Source organism: Taeniopygia guttata, chromosome 21, assembly GCF_048771995.1.
Source record: "Taeniopygia guttata chromosome 21, bTaeGut7.mat, whole genome shotgun sequence".
Taxonomy (NCBI): Eukaryota; Metazoa; Chordata; class Aves; order Passeriformes; family Estrildidae; genus Taeniopygia; species Taeniopygia guttata.
In genome coordinates, this window is record NC_133046.1 from 5,918,972 (window position 1) to 5,941,965 (window position 22,994).

Consider the following 22,994-nt stretch of genomic DNA (forward strand, 5'->3'; position numbering starts at 1 on the left):
AATCCCAAAGCCTCTCTGAGGAGCACCCAGCAGGGCTGGCTGTCAGCTGGTGTCCCCGCTGGAGCCGCCCCGGGGCTGCCCTATCACCTTCATCTTGGGATGGAGGTGGAACCAGGGTCCCCTGGCCGAACCCCGTCATCCCGGGAAGGAGGAGTTACCTTCCCGAGCCTTTTAATCCAGTCCTGCTGGTTTCCCGGCACAGCCTGGAGCTCCCTGCCCATGCGGCCGTGCCCGGCTCACCATGGCCCCGCGACACGTCGTGCCCATGTCCACCGGCCACGCCGCCCGCGGCGTCTGCGTGCTGGGCACCGAGGTCTTCCTGGACACGCGCCGGTAGGGATTCGGGATGGGCTTGGTCGGGATTGGGGCATCCTGAGCCTGGGATTCGGGATGGGCTTGGTCAGGATTGGGGCACCCCAGTCAGGGATTTGGGATGGGTTTGATCAGGATTGGGGCATCCCGAGCCTGGGATCTGGGATGGGTTTGATCAGGATTGGGGCATCCTGAGCCTGGGATTCGGGATGGGTTTGGTCAGGATTGGGGCATCCTGAGCCTGGGATTTGGGATGGGTTTGATCAGGATTGGGGCATCCCGAGCCTGGGATTTGGGATGGGCTTGATCAGGACTGGGGCATCTCAGATTGTTCCATGGAAACACCAGGATTTGGGATGGGTATGATCAGGATTGAGGCATCCTGAGCCTGGGATCTGGGATGGGTTTGATCAGCACTGGGACATCCCAGACAGGGATTTGGGATGGGTTTGATCAGGATTGGGGCATCCTGAGCCTGGGATTTGGGATGGGTTTGATCAGGATTGGGGCATCCCAGCCTGGGATTTGGGATGGGTTTGATCAGGATTGGGGTATCCCAGCCTGGGATTTGGGATGGGTTTGATCAGGATTGGGGCATCCCAGATTGTTCCATGGAACCACCAGGATTTGGAATGGATTTGCTCCAGATTGGGACATCCCAGTCAGGGATTTGGGATGGGTTTGATCAGCGCTGGGACATCCTAGCCTGGGATTTGGGATGGATTTGATCAACATTGGGACATCCCAGACAGGGATTTGGGATGGATTTGATCAGCACTGGGACATCCCAGCCTGGGATTTGGGATGGGTTTGTTCAGGATTGGGGCACCTCAGATTGTTCTATGGAACCACCAGGATTTGGGATAGATTTGCTCCAGACTGGGACATCCCAGTCAGGGATTTGGGATGGGTTTGATCAGCATTGAGTTATCCCAGTGTTTTCCATGGACCCACTGGGATTTGGGATGGGTCTGCCCAGCACTGGGGCATCCTGGAATGTCCCACAGAGCTGCAGGGATTTGGGATGGGTTTGGAGGAGGAACGGGTGGTGCAGGACTTGGAGCTCACCAGGAGTTCACTCAGGGATTTGGAGGGATGTGCTTTAGGGGACGATGTCCATGGGGAGCTCATCCAAGGCTTTTTAGGGAATGATGTCCCACTGTGTGTTGTAGGGGATGATGTCCCATGGGGAACTCGCCCCAAAACTCCGATTTTGGGGGCGATATCCCACAGGGAGCACCTTTTTGGGGACAGTATCCCACAGGGAGCTCATCCAAAGGTGGGAGGATGGCTCAAGGCATCGCAGCAGAGCTGGACCAGGATGGTTTGGAGGCAAAGCCCAAGCACACCCCGGGTCTATTTCTGGCTCTAAAAACATTGGGCAAGAGCAATTCAAGACGAGCAACTCGGAGCTAAAACGGGAGGAGGAATAAAATGTGTGGCTCAGGCAGAAAAAATCCAGCGGCGGCCGTGCACGGGCAATGTCAGGAAAAGGGATTTTTGCAGAATTAAATACGGGGTGGCTTTATTGGGAAGATAGGTGGCTGTCCCTGCCCTGCTGTCACAGTGTCATTATTTAATAAATCACATTTATAATGACAGAGAACGCAGGCCCAGCCGGTCGGCACCGCATCCAGGCAATTATTGGGATGGAGCGCTGGAGCCAGGCCAGGATGTGCCACCGTCCCCTCAGAGAGCTCTGGCTGCCCTGAAACAGCCTCGTTTCCCCCCTCATTCACATGGGAATGCAGAAAACACATTAACTGCAATTTTTTGTCCTGTTTTTGAACTCGGAGCCCTCTCAGTCCTATTTAAACATGGAGCCAGAGCCCTCAAATGGGGTAATTTGGCTTCTTGGTAACAAATTTGAGCCGTGGCCCCAAACAGCAGATGGTGGAGGCTCTTCCAGCTGAAAAATTGGATTGTTTTATTCCTGGGAAGCACCGGCTGGGGGGAATTTAGTGGTGGATGCAGCAATTTTGGGCTGTTTGGGGCTCGTTGGGAATTGGGCTGTGCCGCTGAGGTGGGAGGGCCACAAACCCACAGCAAACAGCCCCAAATCTGCAGGATCCTGGGATCCCACGGATCCACAGCTTTGCAGGGTGGTCTGGATGGGATCCAGCATCCCGTGGGCGCACAGATTTGTGGGGTGCTCCAGAGGGGATCCAGCATTCCCTGGATCCACAGCTTTGTGGGGTATTTTTGATGGGATCCAGCATTCCCTGGATCCACAGCTTTGTGGGGTGTTTCGGATGGGATCCAGCATTTCCTGGATCCACATCTTTGTGGGGTGTTCCAGATGGGGATGGGATCCAGCATTCCCCGAATCCACAGCTTTGTGGGGTGTTTCAGATGGGATCCAGCATTCCCTGGATCCACGGCTTTGTGGGGTGCTCCAGAGGGGATCCAGCATTCCCCGTATCCACAGCTTTGTGGGGTGTTTCGGATGGGATCGAACATTCCCAGAATCCACGGCTTTGTGGGGTGTTTCAGATAGGATCCAGCATTCCCTGGATCCACGGCTTTGTGGGGTGTTTGGGATGGGATCCAGCATTCCCTGGATCCACGGCTTTGTGGGGTGTTTGGGATGGGATCCAGCATTCCCAGAATCCACAGCTTTGTGGGGTGCTCCAGAGGGGATCCAGGATTCCCCGAATCCACAGCTTTGTGGGGTGTTTGGGATAGGATCCAGCATTCCCCATATCCACAGATTTGTGGGGTGTTTGGGATGGGATCCAGCATTCCCTGGATCCCCGGCTTTGTGGGGTGTTTGGGATGGGATCCAGCATTCCCCAGATCCACGGCTTTGTGGGGTGTTTCAGATGGGATCCAGCATTCCCCGGATCCATGGATTTGTGGGGTGTTTGGTTGGCATCCATCATTCCCTGGATCCACGGCTTTGTGGGGTGTTTCGGATGGGATCCAGCATTCCCCGGATCCACGGCTTTGTGGGGTGCTCCAGAGGGGATCCAGCATTCCCTGGATCCACAGCTTTGTGGGGTGTTCTAGATGGGAATGGGATCCAACATTCCCCGGATCCACAGCTTTGTGGGGTGTTCAGGGTGGGGATGGGATCCAGCATTCCCAGAATCCACGGCTTTGTGGGGTGTTCAGGGTGGGGATGGGATCCAGCATTCCCTGGATCCACGGCTTTGTGGGGTGTTTCAGATGGGATCCAGCATTCCCTGGATCCACAGCTTTGTGGGGTGTTTGGGATGGGATCCAGCATTCCCTGGATCCACAGCTTTGTGGGGTGTTTGGGATGAGATCCAGCATTCCCCAGATCCAGAGCTTTGTGGGGTGTTTGGGATGGGATCCAGCATTCCCTGGATCCACAGCTTTGTGGGGTGTTTGGGATGGGATCCAGCATTCCCAGAATCCACAGCTTTGTGGGGTGTTTGGGATGGGATCCAGCATTCCCAGAATCCACAGCTTTGTGGGGTGTTCAGGGTGGGGATGGAATCCAGCATTCCCTGGATCCACGGCTTTGTGGGGTGTTCCAGATGGGGATGCCAAGCCCACGGAACGCCTTAATCTCCTCACAAGCTGCTGGAGGCACCGGGGACACCGCGCCAAGAGCAACACCGGGGCTACGTCCGGGGTTTTGATGTTGTGGTTTTTGTGTTCTGGCTGCTGAAGTTCCCACCTGGCTCCGTCCCGGGGGAGCCGGGAGCAGGTCAGAGCAGGGAGCAGCACTTCAAAGGCTCCCCAGGATGTCACGGAGCCGGGCGCGGGCGCTGCGTGCCGGATCCAGGCTCCGCTCCAGCCCCGGCATCCCTCAGGTCACAGGATGGTCCCACAGCCCCCAGCTCCACGCGTGGTTGGCGTGAAAACCATCCTGATTCCTTCCCGGCTGGGGTTTTGTCACGGGGCGCTGAAATTGGGGGAATTTCTCATGGCTGCAGAGGGATAAACCACGGCCGGACGTGCCGGAGCGGCAGCGGGAGCTGGGCTTGCCCAATGCCACCACAGATGTCCCACGTGTGGAACTCCAGGGACATTTCATCAGCCAGGGATGGTCTCGGGGCCCCTCCCGCCCTGTCACGGCTGGGTTTAATTCCAGGTTTGGGGGTTTGGTCTCTGAGATGAGGTTGTTCCGTGCCAGGTCCATCCCAAAAGGCGCGGCGTCCTTTGACGTGCACGCCACGCCGGCGGTGACGGTGCACATGATCCACAGCCCCACCACAAAGCCCACCCTGGACTCCCGGTGGCCCCTGGATCCCGACATCGAGGTGGCGGTGACCATCGACGTCACCAGCAGGACCGTCGATGACAACCAGGTCAGGCGCTGTTCACGTGCCCAAACGGGTGGAAATAAGTGAAATTTCCTGGGAAAACTCGAGGGTTTCTGAGTATTGCTGACACCAGGGTGGATTTTATGGAGAAGCTCCAGCAGAGTTGGGTAATTGGCACTGACGAGAAATGAAACCCAGAAGGAGAAGGTCCCACTTGGTGCCTTAACGATGATATTGCAGCGGTTGCAAAAGTCGGTGCCAGGCAGCAAAAAATACCCCAAGTTGGACTTTTTCCATGCCCAGTTTTGGCTGAAGCTGGTGCAGAGTTCCAAAGATCTGTGATTAACAGAGAAACTGGGATGGACCTCCTGGGGCCCCGCTGAGTGGGCAGGAGGGCCTGAGTTGGGGGTCCTTGTGGGGCCCTTCCCAGCTCATCCCATGATCCTGGGAGGGCAGAGATGCCAACAGCCTGGTGGGGTCACGGTGTGGGGATGGAGATCCCAATGCCCCATGGATGTGGGTCACGGTGTGGGGATGGAGATCCAACCAGTCCGGTGGGATGTGGGTCACGGGGTGGGGATGGAGATCCCGCTGCCCTAAGGGATGTGGGTCACAGTGTGGGGATGGAGATCCCGCTGCCCCATGGGATGTGGGTCACGGTGTGGGGATAGAGATCCCAACAGCCTGGTGGGATGTGGGTCACGGTGTGGGGATGGAGATCCCAATGCCCCATGGGATGTGGGTCACGGTGTGGGGATGGAGATCCCATCAGCCTGGTGGGATGTGGGTCACGGTGTGGGGATGGAGATCCCGCTGGTCTGGTGGGATGTGGGTCACTGTGTGGGGACGGAGATCCCAACAATCCAGTGGGATGTGGGTCATGGTGTGGGGATGGAGATCCCCCCAGCCCCATGGGATGTGGGTCACGGTGTGGGGATGGAGATCCCAATGCGCCATGGATGTGGGTCACGGTGTGGGGATGGAGATCCCACCTGCGTGGTGGGATGTGGGTCATGGTGTGGGGATGGAGATCCCACCAGCATGGTGGGATGTGGGTCACGGTGTGGGGATGGAGATTCCACTGGTCTGATGGGATGTGGGTCACGGTGTGGGGATGGAGATCCCACCAGCCCAGTGGGATGTGGGTCATGGCGTGGGGATGGAGATCCCAATGCCCCATGGGATGTGGGTCACAGTGTGGGGATGGAGATCCTGGCAGACCGGTGGGATGTGGGTCACGGTGTGGGGATGGAGATCCTAACAGCCCCATGGGATGTGGGTCACGGTGTGGGGATGGAGATCCCGCTGCCCCATGGGATGTGGGTCACGGTGTGGGGATGGAGATCGCACCAGCCCCATGGGATGTGGGTCACGGTGTGGGGATGGAGATCCCGCTGCCCCATGGATGTGGGTCACGGTGTGGGGATGTCTCTGCAGGTGAAGATCGCCTACTACGACCGCGAGGGCCGCGAGCTGGCGGTGGCCTGGCTGTACCTCACCTGTGTCGGTAGGTGCCCACCGAGGCTCCGGGAATTCCTGGTTTCTTGGGATCCATCTGGATTTTACGAGGTCAGAATTCCTCGGGGACCACAGGCAATAAAGGTTTGGGTGTTTGCTGATGCTGATGAGCAAGAGGAAAATAATTAAACCGTGATTAATTAAACGCTGCCTTATACGGTGTGGGAGAGACGGAGGTTGGGCCGCGTCCCCGCCCAGGACATCCTCCTGTGCCTGCCAAGGAGATTCCTTGGGAAAAGAGGATCCACGGGAGATCTCCTCACCCAGCTCCGGCAGCGAGGGGAGAGGGATCGGCACCGAGGCAGCGCCTGACCTATTTCAGGAGTTTAGGGTGAGGTGAATCATCCCCTCCAAATGCCTGCTCTCCCCTGCTGGCTACAAAGGGAGTCTAGACAACCAGTCTGGGAGCAGAAGTCTCCGCTTGGATGGATTAATTACCCTAAATTTGGGATTTTCTGAAGCGTTCACATGACAGTCTGACCTGTGTCCTCAAGTCGTGCCTACGCCTCCCAAAATTACCCCTGGAGAGGCTGAAGGTTTCCCACGTCCCGTGGCCGATGGGCCTCACTGGAGCCAACTGGGGCCATCACTGGCCACAGGGATTTTGCCTTCCAAATGTTCTTCTCTCGGTTGGATTTCGAGTTTCCCTCCCGGCTTTTCCACGTTGTCCTCTCTGCCCCAAGGAGAACAATCTCTGCTTCAATCCCGGTGTTTTCCACACCTTGTGTGTCCCATCTGGAGGAGGTTTTGAGTTAGGATTGAGGTGGGGTTTGGGGCAAGAAGAGCTCTGTGAGGAGAAGTCCAGATTTCCTAAAAATTATTTGGGTGTTTGCTCAGCCACAGTGAAAATGCATTTTTGTGCCTCCACCATGCTTTGGCTTAGTGGAAAAACAGGACAGTCAATAGGAAATGGATGAAAATGTAAAAATGCCAAGGAAACATAAAATCTGCCACGAAAACATAAAAAATAGCGTGAAAACAAAATCTGCCATGAGAAAAATGCTCTGAAAATGTAAAATCTACCATGAAGTGGGGATGTCCTGCTGGGGGAAACCAAAATGAGAGGAGACAGATGGAGATCAAAGAGGGAAAGTCATGGTAGAGCTGTTGGGTCGTGTTTTCTTCTCCTGCTTTGTTGGAATCTGGAGCAGCTTTGGGGGGATGAGGTGGGGTTGGTGTGGGGTGCCAAGGAGGAGCCCAAAGTGGCTCCAAGACCTCATCCCCTGCCTGTGGCTTCTTCCCTCTCGCTGTTCCAGAGGTGTCCCTGGACGTGGACTGGAGCCGGAGCGGCCGAGTGAAGAGCAAGGGCAAGGACAAGGTGAGGAGAGGAGAGCGTCGTGGGAGGGCGGATCCATCCCGGCCTCTTCCTGGAAAATCTCCAGGAGGGACAGGGACCTGGGTGGTGTCTGGGTGAGGACAAACAGCCCGGCAGATCCTCAGCCTACTAATTGAGCAGGAAAAGGATTTATTTTCCTATTCCACACCAAACCTCCTGCGGCTCCAGCCTGGTCCTGAGGATCTCATGGGAGAAAACTTTCAGCATTTTCTTCCCTTTTTCTTCCCTTTCTCTTCCATCTCCTTTCTCTCTCCTGTATGAGTCGAGCAGGAGATTTCCCCCTTTGGCCACACATCTGCCTGTGCCCTGGCCCTTTAACCCGGCTAATTAACCGCAGCCCAGCTGGGCTAATTAACCGCAGCCTGATCGGTGGCGCAAATTGGTATCAAGATGGGCTGAGCTTCCAGAAGCGCTGTGGCCGTGTCTGTGCGAGGCTGGAGGCACTTCCAGCCTGGCTGGGAGATAAAATCTCGGAGCAGTCCGTGCAGGCCGTGCTGGAGCTGCCGTTGGGACGGGGCGGTTTGGAGCAGCGCTGGTTGTCTCCTGGTGGCGTGGTTGGGTTGTCCTCCAAGCACGGGGTTTTCCTCGGGGAAATCCTGCTCCTGTCCCCTCTCGGTGCTTCTCCTCCAGGCCAAGTGGACGTGGGGCCCGGATGGACAAGGCGCCGTGCTGTTGGTCAACTGTGACCGGGACAGCCCCGGCGCGGGGGGCACGGACAGCGGCGAGGCGGACATACGGACCCTGGCAGGTGGGCTGTGACCCCGAGGGGCTCCCTGGGGGCTTCCCCACTGCCATCCCCTCCCTCCGTGTCCCCTGTGCCCCCCAGACCTCCAGGACATGTCGGTGATGCTGCTGCGGACCCAGGGCCCCAGCGCCATCTTCGCCGAGTACCCGGTGGTGCTGCACGTCCCCGAGAGCGACGCGGACAAAGTGCGGGTGTTCCACGCCGCCCGTGAGTACCTCTGCCTTCCCCCGCCCCCAGCACCCCTGCGGGACCCCAAAGTGAGCCAACCCCATGGGTTCAGTTCTTTGGGGCGCCCCTATTTGCTGTAACCACCCTTTTACCCCAAAAGATCTTCTGCCGTCGCACGGGGTGGGGATATATGGGAAAATCCAAGGGGGAGAATGCCCCAAAGAGGCTTTTCCCAACGAGGGCTGGAATTTTGACATTCCCACGGCACGGGAATCCCCACGTGGCTCCCGGCACTGTTTTGGCTCGGGCAGGGAGCCAAGCAGCCAAGCAGCCCATCCCGTTGGGCAGCGCCCTTCGCCTTTGAACGGTTGGATCCCCGGCAGCTCCGCGCCGAAAATCAGGTCCAGGGAGCCAAGGGTGTCATTAGATCCTCAGCCAGAGCCACACACCTTGAAAGGGCTGGACCCGAGGGGACGGAGCACTCTTTGTCCCGGAAAGATCAAGAACGTTCCCCAGGAAGGAGGAGGAGGAGGAGGAGGAGGAGGAGGAGGAAGCTCCTCTGCCACCCTTGGGCACCAACCACCTCCTCCTCCTGCTGCTGGCGTGTCCCCCTGTGGGCAGGCTGTGGGGATCTGGGGTTCTCCAGGCTGCTGGGTTTGGGGTGGGAATCTGGGGTTCTCCAGAGGCTGGGAATCCAGGGTTCTCCAGGCTGCTGAGTTTGGGGTGAGAATGAATTTGGTGGCTGCTGAACTTGAGGTGGGCTCTGCAGGGTGTTGAGTTCGGGGTGGGGATCTGGGGTTGTCCAGGCTGCTGGGTTTGGGAATCCAGGGTTCTTCAGGCTGCTGGGTTTGGGGTGTGGATCTGGGATTCTCCAGAGGTTGGGAAGCCAGGGTTCTCCAGGCTGCTGAGTTTGAGGTGGGAGTCCAGGGTTCTCCAGGCTGCTGAGTTTGGGAATCCAGGGTTCTCCAGGCTGCTAAACTTGGGGTAGGAATGAAGTTGGTGGCTGCTGAACTTGGGGTGGGTTCTCCAGGCTGCTGGGTTTGGGAATCCAGGGTTCTCCAGGCTGCTGAGTTTGGGGTGGGGATCTGGGGCTCTCCAGGCTGCTGAGTTTGGGAATCCAGGGTTCTCCAGGCTGCTGGGTTTGGGGTGTGGATCTGGGATTCTCCAGAGTTTGGGAATCCAGGGTTCTCCTGGCTGCTAAACTCGTGGTGGGAATGAACTTGGTGGCTGCTGAACTTGGGGTGGGTTCTCCAGGCTGATGAGTTTGAGGTGGGAATCCAGGGTTCTCCAGGCTGCTGAGTTTGGGAATCCAGGGTTCTCCTGGCTGCTGGGTTTGGGGTGACGATCTGGGGCTCTCCCGGCTGCTGAGTTTGGGGTGGGGATCTGGGGTTCTCCAGGTGGTGATGCCCACCCGCTCTACAAGCCCGTGCTGGGCCCAGACAAGCTCTCCTACGTGCTGGAGCACGCTGGCCAGGGGGACAGCACCTTCTACGTGGAGGGGCTGGCGTTCCCCGACAGAGGCTTCACCGGCCTGGTGTCCTTCAGCGCCAGCCTGCTGGAGGAACCCCATAAGGTACAGGGGGGTCGGCCCCACCCCTCCCCTGACAACCCCCCCGTGCTGGAGGTCCCAAACTCCATTTTGGCTCCACCAGGACTCGCCGGGCACGCCGATCTTCACGGACACCGTGGTGTTCCGCGTGGCGCCCTGGATCATGACGCCCAACACGCAGCAGCCCCTGGAGGTGTTTGTCTGCAGGTAGGAGGGGTGTCCCCGCCACGGCACAGGGGTGTCCCCTGCCCCGGGGCACTCTCCAGGGAGGAGTTCCCGATCTTTCCTCTCCATACGTGAGCCAGGCTTAGGCATTCCCGACTGGGAAAGTTCGGGAAGGGAGCCAGCTGCTGCTGTGGGAGTCATTTCCATCTCAAGAGTGGCTGGAGTTCCCTCTCCAGGTCCATTCCCATGCAGGAATGCTGCCTGGGGCATTAAAATCCTGAGGAGAAATGCTGGAAGACCTTCTCCAGCACCAATTCCATACAGGAATGCTGCCCAGGGTGTTTAAATCCCAAGGGGAAAGGCTGGAGCTCCCTCTCCAGCTCCAACCCCACAAAGGCTGGAATTCCCTCTCCAAATCCAACCCCACAAAGGCTGGAGCTCCCTCTCCAAATCCAATCCCACAAAAAGACTGGAGCTCCCTCTCAGAGGGTGGAGGTGCCTCTCCAAATCCAACCCCACAAATGCTGGAATTCCCTCTCCAAATCCAACCCCACAAAGGCTGGAATTCCCTCTCCAAATCCAATCCCACAGAAGCTGGAATTCCCTCTCCAAATACAACCCCACAAAGGCTGGAATTCCCTCTCCAAATCCAACCCCACAAAGGCTGGAATTCCCTCTCCAAATCCAATCCCACAAATGCTGGACCTCCCTCTCCAGTTCCAACCCCACAAAGGTTGGAATTCCCTCTCCAAATCCAACCCCACAAAGACTGGAGCTCCCTCTCAGAGGCTGGAATTCCCTCTCCAGTTCCAACCCCACAAAGGCTGGAATTCCCTCTCCAGCTCCAATCCCACAAAGGCTGGAGCTGCCTCTCTAAATCCAACCCCACAAAGGCTGGAATTCCCTCTCAGAGGCTGGAGCTGCCTCTCCAAATCCAACCCCACAAAGGCTGGAACTCCCTCTCCAAATCCAACCCCACAAAGGCTGGAGCTCCCTCTCCAAATCCAACCCCACAAAGGCTGGAGCTCCCTCTCCAAATCCAACCCCACAAAAACTGGAGCTCCCTCTCCAAATCCAACCCCACAAAGGCTGGGATTCTCTCTCCAAATCCAACCCCACAAAGGCTGGAATTCTCTCTCCAAATCCAACCCCACAGAGGCTGGAATTCCCTCTCCAAATCCAATCCCACAAAGGCTGGAGCTCCTTCTCAGAGGCTCGATCTGCCTCTCCAAATCCAGTCTCACAAAGGCTGGAGCTCCCTCTCCAGTTCCAACCCCACAAAGGCTGGAATTCCCTCTCCAAATCCAACCCCACAGAGGCTGGAGCTCCCTCTCCAAATCCAATCCCACAAAGGCTGGAATTCCCTCTCCAAATCCAACCCCACAAAGGCTGGAATTCCCTCTCCAGCTCCAATCCCACACCGGAATGTTGCTCAGGGCGTTCAGGAACGAGCTGTGAGCTGCGGGGTTGGGATTTTGGGGGCTCCCCGTGATCCCCCTGGCAGCCCCGGTCCCCCGCTGTCCCCCCAGCATCAAGCAGGGCTCGGATTCCAACGAGGCCTTCCTGGAGGGGCTGCGGGCGCTGCTGCGGAAAGCCAACTGCAAACTGACCGTGTGCGCCGAGCAGGACACGCGCAGCGACCGCTGGATCCAGGTCAGCCCCGGAGAGCCGGGGACGGGCATGGGACGGGCACCGGGGCACAGGGAACGCTGCCAGGGGGGCATGGATGGGGACAATGGCCGGGGAGCCCGGCCTGGCACCGGGGACACAGCGGGGAACCGGGACAGGGACCCCGTGGGGCTGTGCCGGAGGGGATCCCAGTGAGGGACACATAAAGGGACCCCATGGGACACTGCAGGAGGGACCCCACTGCAAGGGGACCCTGTGGGGCTGTTGAAGGTGACCCCACTGCAAGAACGACCCCATGGGACATTGCAAAGGGACCCCACTGCAAAGGGACCCCGTGGGGCTGCTGAAGGTGACCCCACTGCAAGAAGGACCACATGGGACATTGCAAAGGGACCCCACTGCAAAAGGGACCCCGTAGGGCTGTTGAAGGTGACCCCACTGCAAGAAGGACCCCATGGGACATTGCAGGAGGGACCCCACTGAAAAAGGGACCCCGTGGGGTTGTTGAAGGTGACCCCACTGCAAGAAGGACCCCATGGGACATTGCAAAGGGACCCCACTGCAAAAGGGACACAATGGGATGTTGTAAAGGGGACCCCACTGCAAGAACGACCCCATGGGACATTGCAAAGGGGACCCCACTGCAAAGGGACACAATGGGACATTGTAAAGGGGACCCCATTGCAAGAAGGACCCCATGGGACACTGCAGGAGGGACCCCACTGCAAAAGGGACCCCGTGGGGCTGTCGAAGGTGACCCCACTGCAAGAAGGACCCATGGGACATTGCAAAGGGGACCCCATTGCAAAAGGGACACAATGGGACATTGCAAAGGGGACCCCATTGCAAAAGGGACCCCGTGGGGCTGTTGAAGGTGACCCCACTGCAAGAAGGACCCCATGGGACATTGCAAAGGGGACCCCACTGCAAAGGGACCCCGTGGGGCTGTTGAAGGTGACCCCACTGCAAGAAGGACCCCATGGGACACTGCAAAGGGACCCCACTGCAAAAGGGACAAAATGGGATGTTGTAAAGGGGACCCCATTGGAAGAAGGACCCCATGGGACATTACAAGGGATCCCTGCTACAAAAGGGACTCCGTGGGACATTACAAGGGGTCCCCTTTTGCAGAAGGGTCCTCGTAGTGCTTTGGAAGAGGGACCCAAGGGACACCTCGAGAGTGACCTCATTGTACGAGGGGACCCCCACTGAAACCCCGTGGGGCTGTGCAGGAGGGTCCCACTGCCAGGACCACCCCAGGGGGACACCGTGGTTGCAGTGTCACCCCGTGGGGCTGAACAGGAGGGTCCCACTGCCAGGGCCACCCCAGGGGGACACCGTGGCTGCAGTGTCGCCCCGTGGGGCTGAGCAGGAGGGTCCCACTGCCAGGGCCACCCCAGGGGGACACCGTGGTTGCAGTGTCACCCTGTGGGGCTGAGCAGGAGGGTCCCACTGCCAGGGCCACCCCAGGGGGACACCGTGGCTGCAGTGTCACCCCGTGGGGCTGTGCAGGAGGGTCCCACTGCCAGGGCCACCCCAGGGGGACACCGTGGTTGCAGTGTCACCCTGTGGGGCTGAGCAGGAGGGTCCCACTGCCAGGGCCACCCCAGGGGGACACCATGGCTGTGGCGTCACCCCGGGAGGACCGAGCACGATCCTCCCTGGTGGTTTAGGCTGGGCTTTGCCAGGCTCGCCCCATTTCCTGCCCCACCCTCCCCACATCCCTGGTGGAGATTCCTATCACTCCCCAGAGCCTTCCTCCTCCTCCTCCTCCTCCTCCTCCTCGTCTCCTTCCCACAGGATGAGCTGGAGTTCGGCTACGTGGAAGCTCCACACAAATCCTTCCCCGTGGTCTTCGACTCTCCCAGGAACAGAGGCCTGAAGGATTTCGCTTTTAAGAAGATCCTGGTGTGTCCTTGCGTTGAAATCCCCCTTTTTCTCCCCAAAATCCCCTCACGGGAGGTCCTTGGCACCTCTTCCCTCTTTCCCAGGGCCCAGATTTTGGCTACGTGACCCGGGAGCCCCCCGGGAAGAGCGTGACCAGCCTGGATTCCTTCGGGAACCTGGACGTGAGCCCGCCGGTGACGGTGCGGGGCAAGGAGTACCCGCTGGGGCGGATCCTCATCGGCAGCCCCCTGCCCTGGTGAGCGCCCCCTCCTCGGGAGAGCCCAAGACCCACCCTGGGCAGTGCCCAAAACCCACCCTGGGCAGTGCCCAAAACTCTCCCTTGGGAGAGCCCAAAACCCTCCCTCGGGAGATACCAAAACCCTCCCTCAGGAGATCCCAAAACCCACCCTTGGGAGATCCCAAAACCCGCCCTGGGCAGTGCCCAAAACCCGCCCTTGGGAGATCCCAAAACTCTCCCTCAGGAGAGCCCAAAACTCTCCCTTGGAAGAGCCCAAAACCCACCCTTGGAAGAGCCCAAAACCCACTCTTGGCAGTGCTCAAAACTCACCCTCGGGAGAGCCCAAAACCCGCCCTCGGGAGATCCCAAAACCTTCCCTCGGGAGATCCCAAAACCCACCCTTGGGAGATCCCAAAACCCGCCCTCGGGAGATCCCAAAACCCACCCTTGGGAGATCCCAAAACCCGCCCTCGGGAGATCCCAAAACCTCCCTTGGGAGAGCCCAAAACCCACCCTTGGGAGATCTCAAAACCCCGCCCTTGGGAGATCCCAAAACCTGCCCCTGGGAGAGCCCAAAACCCACCCTTGGGAGAGCCCAAAACCCACCCTTGGGAGATCCCAAAACCCTCCCTTGGGAGATCCCAAAACCCTCCCTCAGGAGATCCCAAAACCCGCCCTTGGGAGATCCCAAAACCCTCCCTCAGGAGATCCCAAAACCCGCCCTTGGGAGATCCCAAAACTCTCCCTCAGGAGAGCCCAAAACCCACTCTTGGCAGTGCTCAAAACTCACCCTTGGGAGATCCCAAAACCCTCCCTTGGGAGATCCCAAAACTCTCCCTTGGGAGATCCCAAAACTCTCCCTTGGGAGATCCCAAAACCCACCCTTGGGAGAGCCCAAAACCCGCCCTTAGGAGACCCCAAAACCCGCCCTTGGGAGAGCCCAAAACCTGCCCTGGGCAGTGCCCAAAACCTGCCCTCGGGAGATCCCAAAACCCTCCCTTGGGAGATCCCAAAACCCACCCTTGGGAGAGCCCAAAACCCTCCTTTGGGAGATCCCAAAACCCTCCCTTGGGAGATCCCAAAACCCACCCTGGGCAGTGCCCAAAACTCACCCTTGGGAGATCCCAAAACCCACCCTTGGGAGAGCCCAAAACCTTCCCTTGGGAGATCCCAAAACCCTCCCTTGGGAGATCCCAAAATCTGCCCTTGGGAGATCCCAAAACTCTCCCTTGGGAGATCCCAAAACCCACCCTTGGGAGATCCCAAAACTCACCCTTGGGAGATCCCAAAACCCGCCCTTGGGAGATCCCAAAACCCGCCCTTGGGAGAGCCCAAAACCCTCCCTTGGGAGATCCCAAAACTCTCCCTTGGGAGATTCCAAAAGCCGCCCTTGGGAGATCCCAAACCCTCCCTCGGGAACCTCCTGGAGAAAGAACCTGGGCCTGATCTCCATCAAATCCCAGATTTTACAGGCAAACCCCACAGCTGCTCCTCTGACCCTCACAAAACCTGGCCGCTGTTTTCCCCTTCTCCCCTTTCCCCTTTTTCCCCTTTTCCCATTTTCCTGTTTTCCCTTTTTCCCTTTTTCCCTTTTTCCCATTTGCCCTTTTTCCCTTTTTCCTGTTTTCCCATTTCCCCTTTTCCCCATTTTTCCATTTTTCCCATTTTCCCATTTCTCCCTTTCCTGCTTTCCCATTTTCCCTTTTTCACATTTTCCCATTTTCCTTTTTCCCCATTTCCCCATTTTCCCGTTTTCCCGTTTTCCCATTTTCCCTTTTCCCCTTTTTCCCGTTGTTTTCCCCTTTCCCCCTTTTTCCCATTTTCCCATTTTCCTGATTTTCCCTTTTCCCATTTTCCTGTTTCCCCCCTTTGTTTTTTCCTTTTTCCCATTTTTCCTTTTCCCCTTTTTCCCTTTGTTTTCCCTCTTTCCTGTTTTCCCTTTTTCCCTTTCCCCCTTTGTTTTCCCTTTCCCCCTTTCCCATGGAGCAGGTTTTGGGGAAGGGAGCAGGTTTTGGGGAGTGGGTTTTTGGGGCAGGGGAGTGGGTTTTTGGGGCAGGAACCAGGTTTTGGGGAGCGGGTTTTGGGGAGTAGGTTTTAGGGAAGGGGAGCAGGTTTTTAGGGCAGGGAGCAGCTTTTGGGGAGTGGGTTTTTGGGGCAGGAAACAGGTTTTGGGGAGGGTGATTTCAGAGCAGGGGAGTGGGTTTTGGGGAGGGGGTTTTGGGGCAGGGACCAGGTTTTGGGGAGCGGGTTTTGGGGCAGGAAGCAGGCTTTGGGGAGGGGATTTTAGGGCAGGGAGCAGATTTTGGGGAGGGGGTTTTGGGGCAGGAAGCAGGCTTTGGGCAGTGGGTTTTTGGGGCAGGAAGCAGGTTTTTGGGGAGTGGGTTTTGGGGCCGGAAGCAGGTTTTGGGGAGGGGTTTGGGAGCAGGGAGCAGGTTTTGGGGCAGAAAGCAGGTTTTGGGGAGCGGGTTTTGGAGCAGGAAACAGGTTTTGGGGAGCAGGTTTTGGGGCAGGAAGCAGGTTTTGGGGTGTGGGTTTTGGGGCAGGGAGCAGGTTTTGGGGAGTGGGTTTTGGGCAGTGGCTTTTGGGGCAGGAAGCAGGTTTTGGGGAGGGGGTTTTTGGGCAGGGAGCAGGTCTTGGGGAGCGGGTTTTGGGGCAGGAAGCAGGTTTTGGGGAGCAGGTTTTGGGGCAGGAAGCAGGTTTTGGGGAGTGGGTTTTGGGGCAGGAAGCAGGTTTTGGGGAGCGGGTTTTGGGGAGCGGGTTTTGGGGCAGGAAGCAGGTTTTGGGGAGCGGGTTTTGGGGCAGGGAGCAGGTTTTGGGCAGTGGGTTTTGGGGCAGGGAGCGGGTTTTGGGGAGGGGGTTTTGAGGCAGGAAGCAGGTTTTGGGCAGTGGGTTTTGGGGCAGGGAGCGGGTTTTGGGGAGCGGGTTTTGGGGCAGGGACCAGGTTTTGGGGAGTGGGTTTTGGGGAGTGGGTTTTTGGGGCAGGGAGCAGGTTTTGGGAAGGGGGGTTTTGGGGCAGGGAGCAGGTTTTGGAGGGTGGGTTTTGGGGAGTGGGTTTTCGGGAAGGGGTTTTGGGGAGCGGGTTTTGGGGAGTGGATTTTGGGGCAGGGAGCAGGTTTTGAGGAGGTGTTTTTGGGGCAGGGGAGCGGGTTTTTGGGGCAGGAAGAAGGTTTTGGGGCAGGGAGCAGGTTTTGGGGAGTGGGTTTTGGGGAGCAGGTTTTGGGGAGGGGGTTTTGGGGCAGGGGAGCGGGTTTTGGGGCAGGAAGCAGGTTTTGGGGAGGGGATTTTAGGGCAGGGAGCAGGTTTTGGGGAGTGGGTTTTGGGGCAGGAAGCAGGTTTTGGGGAGGGGTTTTTGGGGCAGGGGAGTGGGTTTCTGGGGCAGGAAGCAGGTTTTGGGAGGGGTTTTTGGGGCAGGAAGCAGGTTTTGGGAAGCGGGTTTTTGGGGCAGGAAGCAGGTTTTGGGAAGCGGGTTTTTGGGGCAGGAAGCAGGTTTTGGGTAGGGGTTTTTGGGGCAGGAAGCAGGTTTTGGGAGGGGTTTTTGGGGCAGGCAGCGGTGCCCACCGTGCGTGTCCCCAGGGCGGCGGGCCGCAGGATGTGCCGGGCCGTGCGGGATTTCCTGTTCGCGCAGACCGTGCAGGCGCCGCTCGAGGTCTACTCGGAGTGGCTCAGCGTGGGCCACGTGGACGAGTTCCTCACCTTCGTCCCTGCCCTGGACAGGAAGGTGACAGCTCTGGAGCCTGCCCAGGGCTCTTTGCAGCGCCCCAAAATTCCCCTTTGCCAGATGTCTGTCCTTCCCGGGGCGCTGGGGGATGGATTTGGGATTGGTGTGGGCATCCCACGGACCAGGGATGGATTTGGGATTGGTGTGGGCATCCCATGGCCCAGGGATGGATTTGGGACTGGTGTGGGCATCCCACAGTCCAGGGATGGATTTGGGATTGGTGTGGGCATCCCATGGCCCTGAGGATGGATTTGGGATCTCTGTTGGTATCCCATGGCCCAGGGATGGATTTGGGATTGGTGTTGGCATCCCATGGCCTGGGGATGGATTTGGGGTTGGTGTTGGCATCCCATGGCCCGGGGATGGATTTGGGACCTCTGTTGGCATCCCATGGCCAAGGGATGGATTTGGGATCTCCGTGGGCATCGCATGAACTGGGGATGGATTTGGGATTGGTTTGGCATCTCATGGCCTGGGAATGGATTTGGGATCTCTGTTGGTATCCCGTGGCCCAGGGATGGATTTGGGATCTCCATGGGCATTGCATGGCCTGGGGATGGATTTGGGATCTCTGTCGGTATCCCATGGCCCAGGGATGGATTTGGGATCTCTGTTGGTATCCTGTGGCCTGGGGATGGATTTGGGATTGGTGTGGGCATTGCATGGACCGGGGATGGATTTGGGATCTCTGTTGGCATCCCATGGCCCAGGGATGGATTTGGGATCTCCGTGGGCATTGCATGGACCGAGGATGGATTTGGGATTGGTGTGGGCATCCCATGGCCTGGGGATGGATTTGGGATCTCCATGGGCATCGCATGGACTGGGGATGGATTTGGGGTTGGTGTGGGCGTCTCATGGCCCGGGGATGGATTTGGGATTTCCATGGGCATTGCATGGACCGGGGATGGATTTGGGATCTCCATGGGCACTCCATGGTCCAGGGATGGATTTGGGATTGGTGTGGGCATCCCATGGCCCTGAGGATGGATTTGGGATCTCCATGGGCACTCCATGGTCCAGGGATGGATTTGGGATCTCCATGGGCATCCCATGGCCCAGGGATGGATTTGGGATCTCCATGGGCACTCCATGGTCCAGGGATGGATTTGGGATCTCCATGGGCATCCCATGGCCCAGGGATGGATTTGGGATCTCTGTTGGTATCCCATGGCCCGGGGATGGATTTGGGATTGCCATGGGCACTCCATGGTCCAAGGGATGGATTTGGGATTGGTGTTGGCACCTCAAGGCCCAGGGATGAATCTGGGATCTCCATGGGCGTCTCATGGCCAAGGGATGGATTTGAGATCTCCATGGGCATTGCATGGACCAGGGATGGATTTGGGGTTGGTGTTGGCATCCCATGGACCGGGGATGGATTTGGGATCTCCATGGGCATTGCATGGCCCGGGGATGGATTTGGGATCTCCATGGGTATTGCATGGCCCGGGGATGGATTTGGGATTGGTGTTGGCATCACATGGCCCTGGGATGGATTTGGGATCTCTGTTGGCATCACATGGCCTGGGGATGGATTTGGGATCTCCATGGGCATCTCATGGCCCAGGGATGGATTTGGGATTTCTGTTGGTATCCCATGGCCCAGGGATGGATTTGGGATCTCCATGGGCATCGCATGGCACGGGGATGGATTTGGGATCTCTGTTGGTATCCCATGGCACGGGGATGGATTTGGGATCTCTGTTGGTATCCCATGGCCCGGGGATGGATTTGGGATTGGTGTGGGCATCCCATGGCCCTGAGGATGGATTTGGGATCTCCATGGGCATCCCATGGCCCAGGGATGGATTTGGGATTGGTGTTGGCATTGCAGGGCCCAGGGATGGATTTGGGATCTCTGTTGGCATCCCATGGCCCAGGGATGGATTTGGGATTGGTGTGGGCATCCCATGGCCTGAGGATGGATTTGGGATCTCCACGGGCATCCCATGGCCCGGGGATGGATTTGGGGTTGGTGTTGGCATTGCATGGACCAGGGATGGATTTGGGATTGGTGTGGGCATCCCATGGCCAAGGGATGGATTTGGGATCTCCATGGGTATCCCATTGCTCCAGGGCTGGGTTTGGGATGGCCCTGGCGCCTCCCAGCCGGACTCTGGGGTGTTTTATCCCCCCCAAACCAGGGGTGACCCCGGTCTCTGTCCCGCAGGGGTTCCGGCTGCTCCTGGCCAGTCCCAACGCCTGCTACAAACTCTTCACGGAGAAGCAGCAGCAGGGCCACGGGGAGGCCACGCAGTTCATCGGTGAGGGCTGCCTGAGGACATCCCTGGGGAACGGCATTCCCAGCGTCCCTTCCCACTGTCCCCTCCTGCTGTCCATCCTGCTGTCCATCCCACTATCCCTGTGTCCATCCCTGTGTCCATCCCTGTGTCCATCCCACTGTCCATCCCTCTGTCCATCCTGCTGTCCATCCCACTATCCCTGTGTCCATCCCTGTGTCCATCTCTCTGTCCATCCCACTGTCCATCCCACTGTCCATCCCTCTGTCCATCCCTCTGTCCATCCTGCTGTCCACTCCAGTGTCCATCCCTGTGTCCATCCCTGTGTCCACCCCACTATCCATCCCTGAGGACATCCCTAGGGAACAGCATTCCCAGTGTCCCTTCCCACTGTCCCCTCCCAATGTCCCCTCCTGCTGTCCATCCCACTATCCCTGTGTCCATCCCTGTGTCCATCCCTGTGTCCACCCCTCTGTCCATCTCAGTGTCCATCCCAGTGTCCATCCCTGTGTCCATTCCTCTGTCCACCCCTCTGTCCATCCTTCTGTCCATCCCTCTGTCCATCCCTGTGTCCATCCCTTCTGTCCATCCCACTGTCCACCCCTCTGTCCACCCCTCTGTCTGTCCTGCTGTCCATCCTGCTGTCCATCCCACTATCCCAGTGTCCATCCCTGTGTCCATCCCAGTGTCCATCCCTCTGTCCACCCCTCTTTCCATCCTGCTGTCCATCCTTCTGTCCATCCCACTATCCATCCCTGAGGACATCCCTAGGGAACAGCATTCCCAGTGTCCCCTCCCAATGTCCCCTCCTGCTGTCCACCCCTCTGTCCATCCCTCTGTCCACCCCTCTGTCCACCCTCTGTCCATCCTTCCGTCCATCCTTCCGTCCATCCCAGTGTCCATCCCTCTGTCCATCCTGCTGTCCATCCCACTCTCCCTGTGTCCATCCCTGTGTCCATCCCAGTGTCCATCCCTCTGTCCATCTCTCTGTCCATCCCTGTGTCCACCCCTCTGTCCATCCTGCTGTCCATCCCACTATCCCTGTGTCCATCCCAGTGTCCATCTCTCTGTCCATCCCTCTGTGTCCATCCTTCTGTCCATCCTTCTGTCCATCCTTCTGTCCATCCCTGTGTCCATCCCTCTGTCCATCTCTCTGTCCATCCATGTGTCCATCCTTCTGTCCATCCCAGTGTCCATCCCTGTGTCCCCCCTCTGTCCCCGCTCTGTCCCCGCTGTCCCTCACCGCTGCCGCTCCCAGGGCTGAAGGGCACGGAGAAGAAAACCATCGACGAGATCCTGGCGGACGAGTCCCTGCGCAGCGACAACCGCCACGTGCAGGTGGGGCGGGGGGCTCCCCCTGCTCATCCCGGGACCCCCGGGATCTGGGCTTCCAGGGAATGTGGGATTGGGGGGCTCCCCCTGCTCATCCCGGGGGCTCTGGGATCTGGGTTTCCAGGGAATGTGGGGCTGGGATGGGGTGGGAGGTTGGGATGGAGATGGGGATGGAGATGAGGATGGGATGGGATGGGATGGGATGGGATGGGATGGGATGGGATGGGATGGGATGGGATGGGATGGGATGGGATGGGATGGGATGGGATGGGATGGGATGGGATGGGATGGGATGGGATGGGATGGGAGGTTGTCCACAGCGATGAGGTGGGAAGTTGGGATGGGGTGGGAAGTTTTCAACGGGGATGGGGTGGGATGGGAGGTTAGGATGGGGTGGGAGATGTCCACAGGGATGGGGTGAGAGGTTGGGATGGGCTGGGATGGGAGGTGTGCACAGCGATGGGGTGGGAAGTTAGGATGGAGATGGGGATGGAGATGAGGACAGGGACGGGATGGAAGATGTCCACAGCGATGGGGTGGGAAGTTGGGATGGGGTGGGAGGTTGTCCACAGCGATGGGATGGGATGGGAGGTTGGGATGGGGTAGGATAGGGTGGGAGGTTGTCCACAGGGATGGGGTGAGAGGTGGGGATGAGGATGGGGATGAGGATGGGGATGGAGATGAGGATGGGGATGGGATGGGATGGGATGGGATGGGATGGGATGGGATGGGATGGGATGGGATGGGATGGGATGGGATGGGATGGGATGGGATGGGATGGAGGTTGTCCACAGGGATGGGGTGAGAGGTGGGGATGAGGATGGAGACGGGGATGAGGATGGGGATGAGGATGAGGATGGGGACGGGGTGTGAGGTGGCGCACAGGGGTGGGAGCCAGGCAGGATCCAGCGGGCCCATGGCCGGGATGCGGAGGGTCAGGATGGCAGTTCCGTGCCCATCCCGCAGCGCTGCATCGACTGGAACCGCGACCTGCTGAAGCAGGAGCTGGGGCTGAGCGAGCAGGACATCGTGGACATCCCGCAGCTCTTCATCCTCACCAACTCCCGCGCCGACGCGCTGTTCCCGGACATGGTGAGACCCCGACCCCACAACCCCAATCCCTAATTCCCATGGGATCGATCCCTGCCGGACTCCCCGCCCTGCCGCAGGTGAACATGCTGGTGCTGGGCCGGCACTTGGGCATCCCCAAACCCTTCGGGCCCGTGGTGGGCGGGCGCTGCTGCCTGGAGCAGCGGGTGCGGGAGCTGCTGGAGCCGCTGGGCCTCTCCTGCACCTTCATCGACGACTTCTTCTCCTACCACGTCCTCTCGGGGGATGTCCACTGCGGCACCAACGTGCGCCGCAAGCCCTTCGCCTTCAAGTGGTGGAACGTGGTGCCCTGACCCCCCCAACCCCGGGCCCTGCAGGGGAAAGTGCATTTCCTGCTCTGGAAAAGCACCAAAATCACGAATTTGGCCAATAAAGCTTCACGGGCACTGAGGGGGCAGCGCTTCCCCGTCTCTCCTCCTTCCTTCCTCCGCTCCCGGCGTGGAGATGTCGTTTGGAGGCTGATTTTGGGTACGGGGGTTTGGTTTGGGGCTGGTGGGGACAGCGAGGGTGGGGAGGCTGCTCTGGGAGGTGCGGGGTCATGGAGTGCCCACCCGTGGCTTTGCAGCTGGTAACACCCCCAAAATTCCCCGTTTCGGGGAAAAAAAATAACAAAACAAAACAAAATCGCTTCCTGCTGGGGAATTTGTTTCTGAGGCTGCAGGAGCCTCTCCTGCTCTCCTCGGCACCTTTTCACGCATTCTCCAGAAAGGAATTTCCGCCTCCCTCCGCTCTTCACCTCCACCGGAGCGCGACACTTCCCGGTGCCCGCCTGGCACCGCCTGGCACCGCCTGGCACCGCCCCGGGAACC

At 58.6% G+C, this 22,994-nt stretch overlaps 1 protein-coding gene and 1 long non-coding RNA gene across 2 annotated transcripts; both read left to right on the forward strand.

The window, feature by feature from the left end:
* Positions 1–146: 146 nt before the first annotated feature.
* On the forward strand, positions 147–22,575 carry LOC115498023 (protein-arginine deiminase type-1-like). Its single transcript, XM_030289378.4, has 16 exons — positions 147–333; positions 4,418–4,592; positions 5,985–6,054; positions 7,322–7,383; positions 8,032–8,149; positions 8,228–8,353; positions 9,712–9,887; positions 9,967–10,070; positions 11,558–11,681; positions 13,458–13,565; positions 13,649–13,800; positions 17,356–17,500; positions 19,674–19,767; positions 21,002–21,081; positions 22,042–22,167; positions 22,245–22,575. Exons 1-16 carry the CDS (start codon positions 242–244, stop codon positions 22,476–22,478), a joined length of 1,986 nt encoding a protein of 661 aa, XP_030145238.3. The 5' UTR covers positions 147–241; the 3' UTR covers positions 22,479–22,575.
* LOC140680406 (uncharacterized) lies at positions 9,142–9,705 on the forward strand. Its single transcript, XR_012051663.1, has 3 exons — positions 9,142–9,191; positions 9,261–9,568; positions 9,606–9,705. It is a non-coding gene; the product is annotated as an uncharacterized lncRNA (long non-coding RNA).
* Positions 22,576–22,994: the final 419 nt, after the last annotated feature.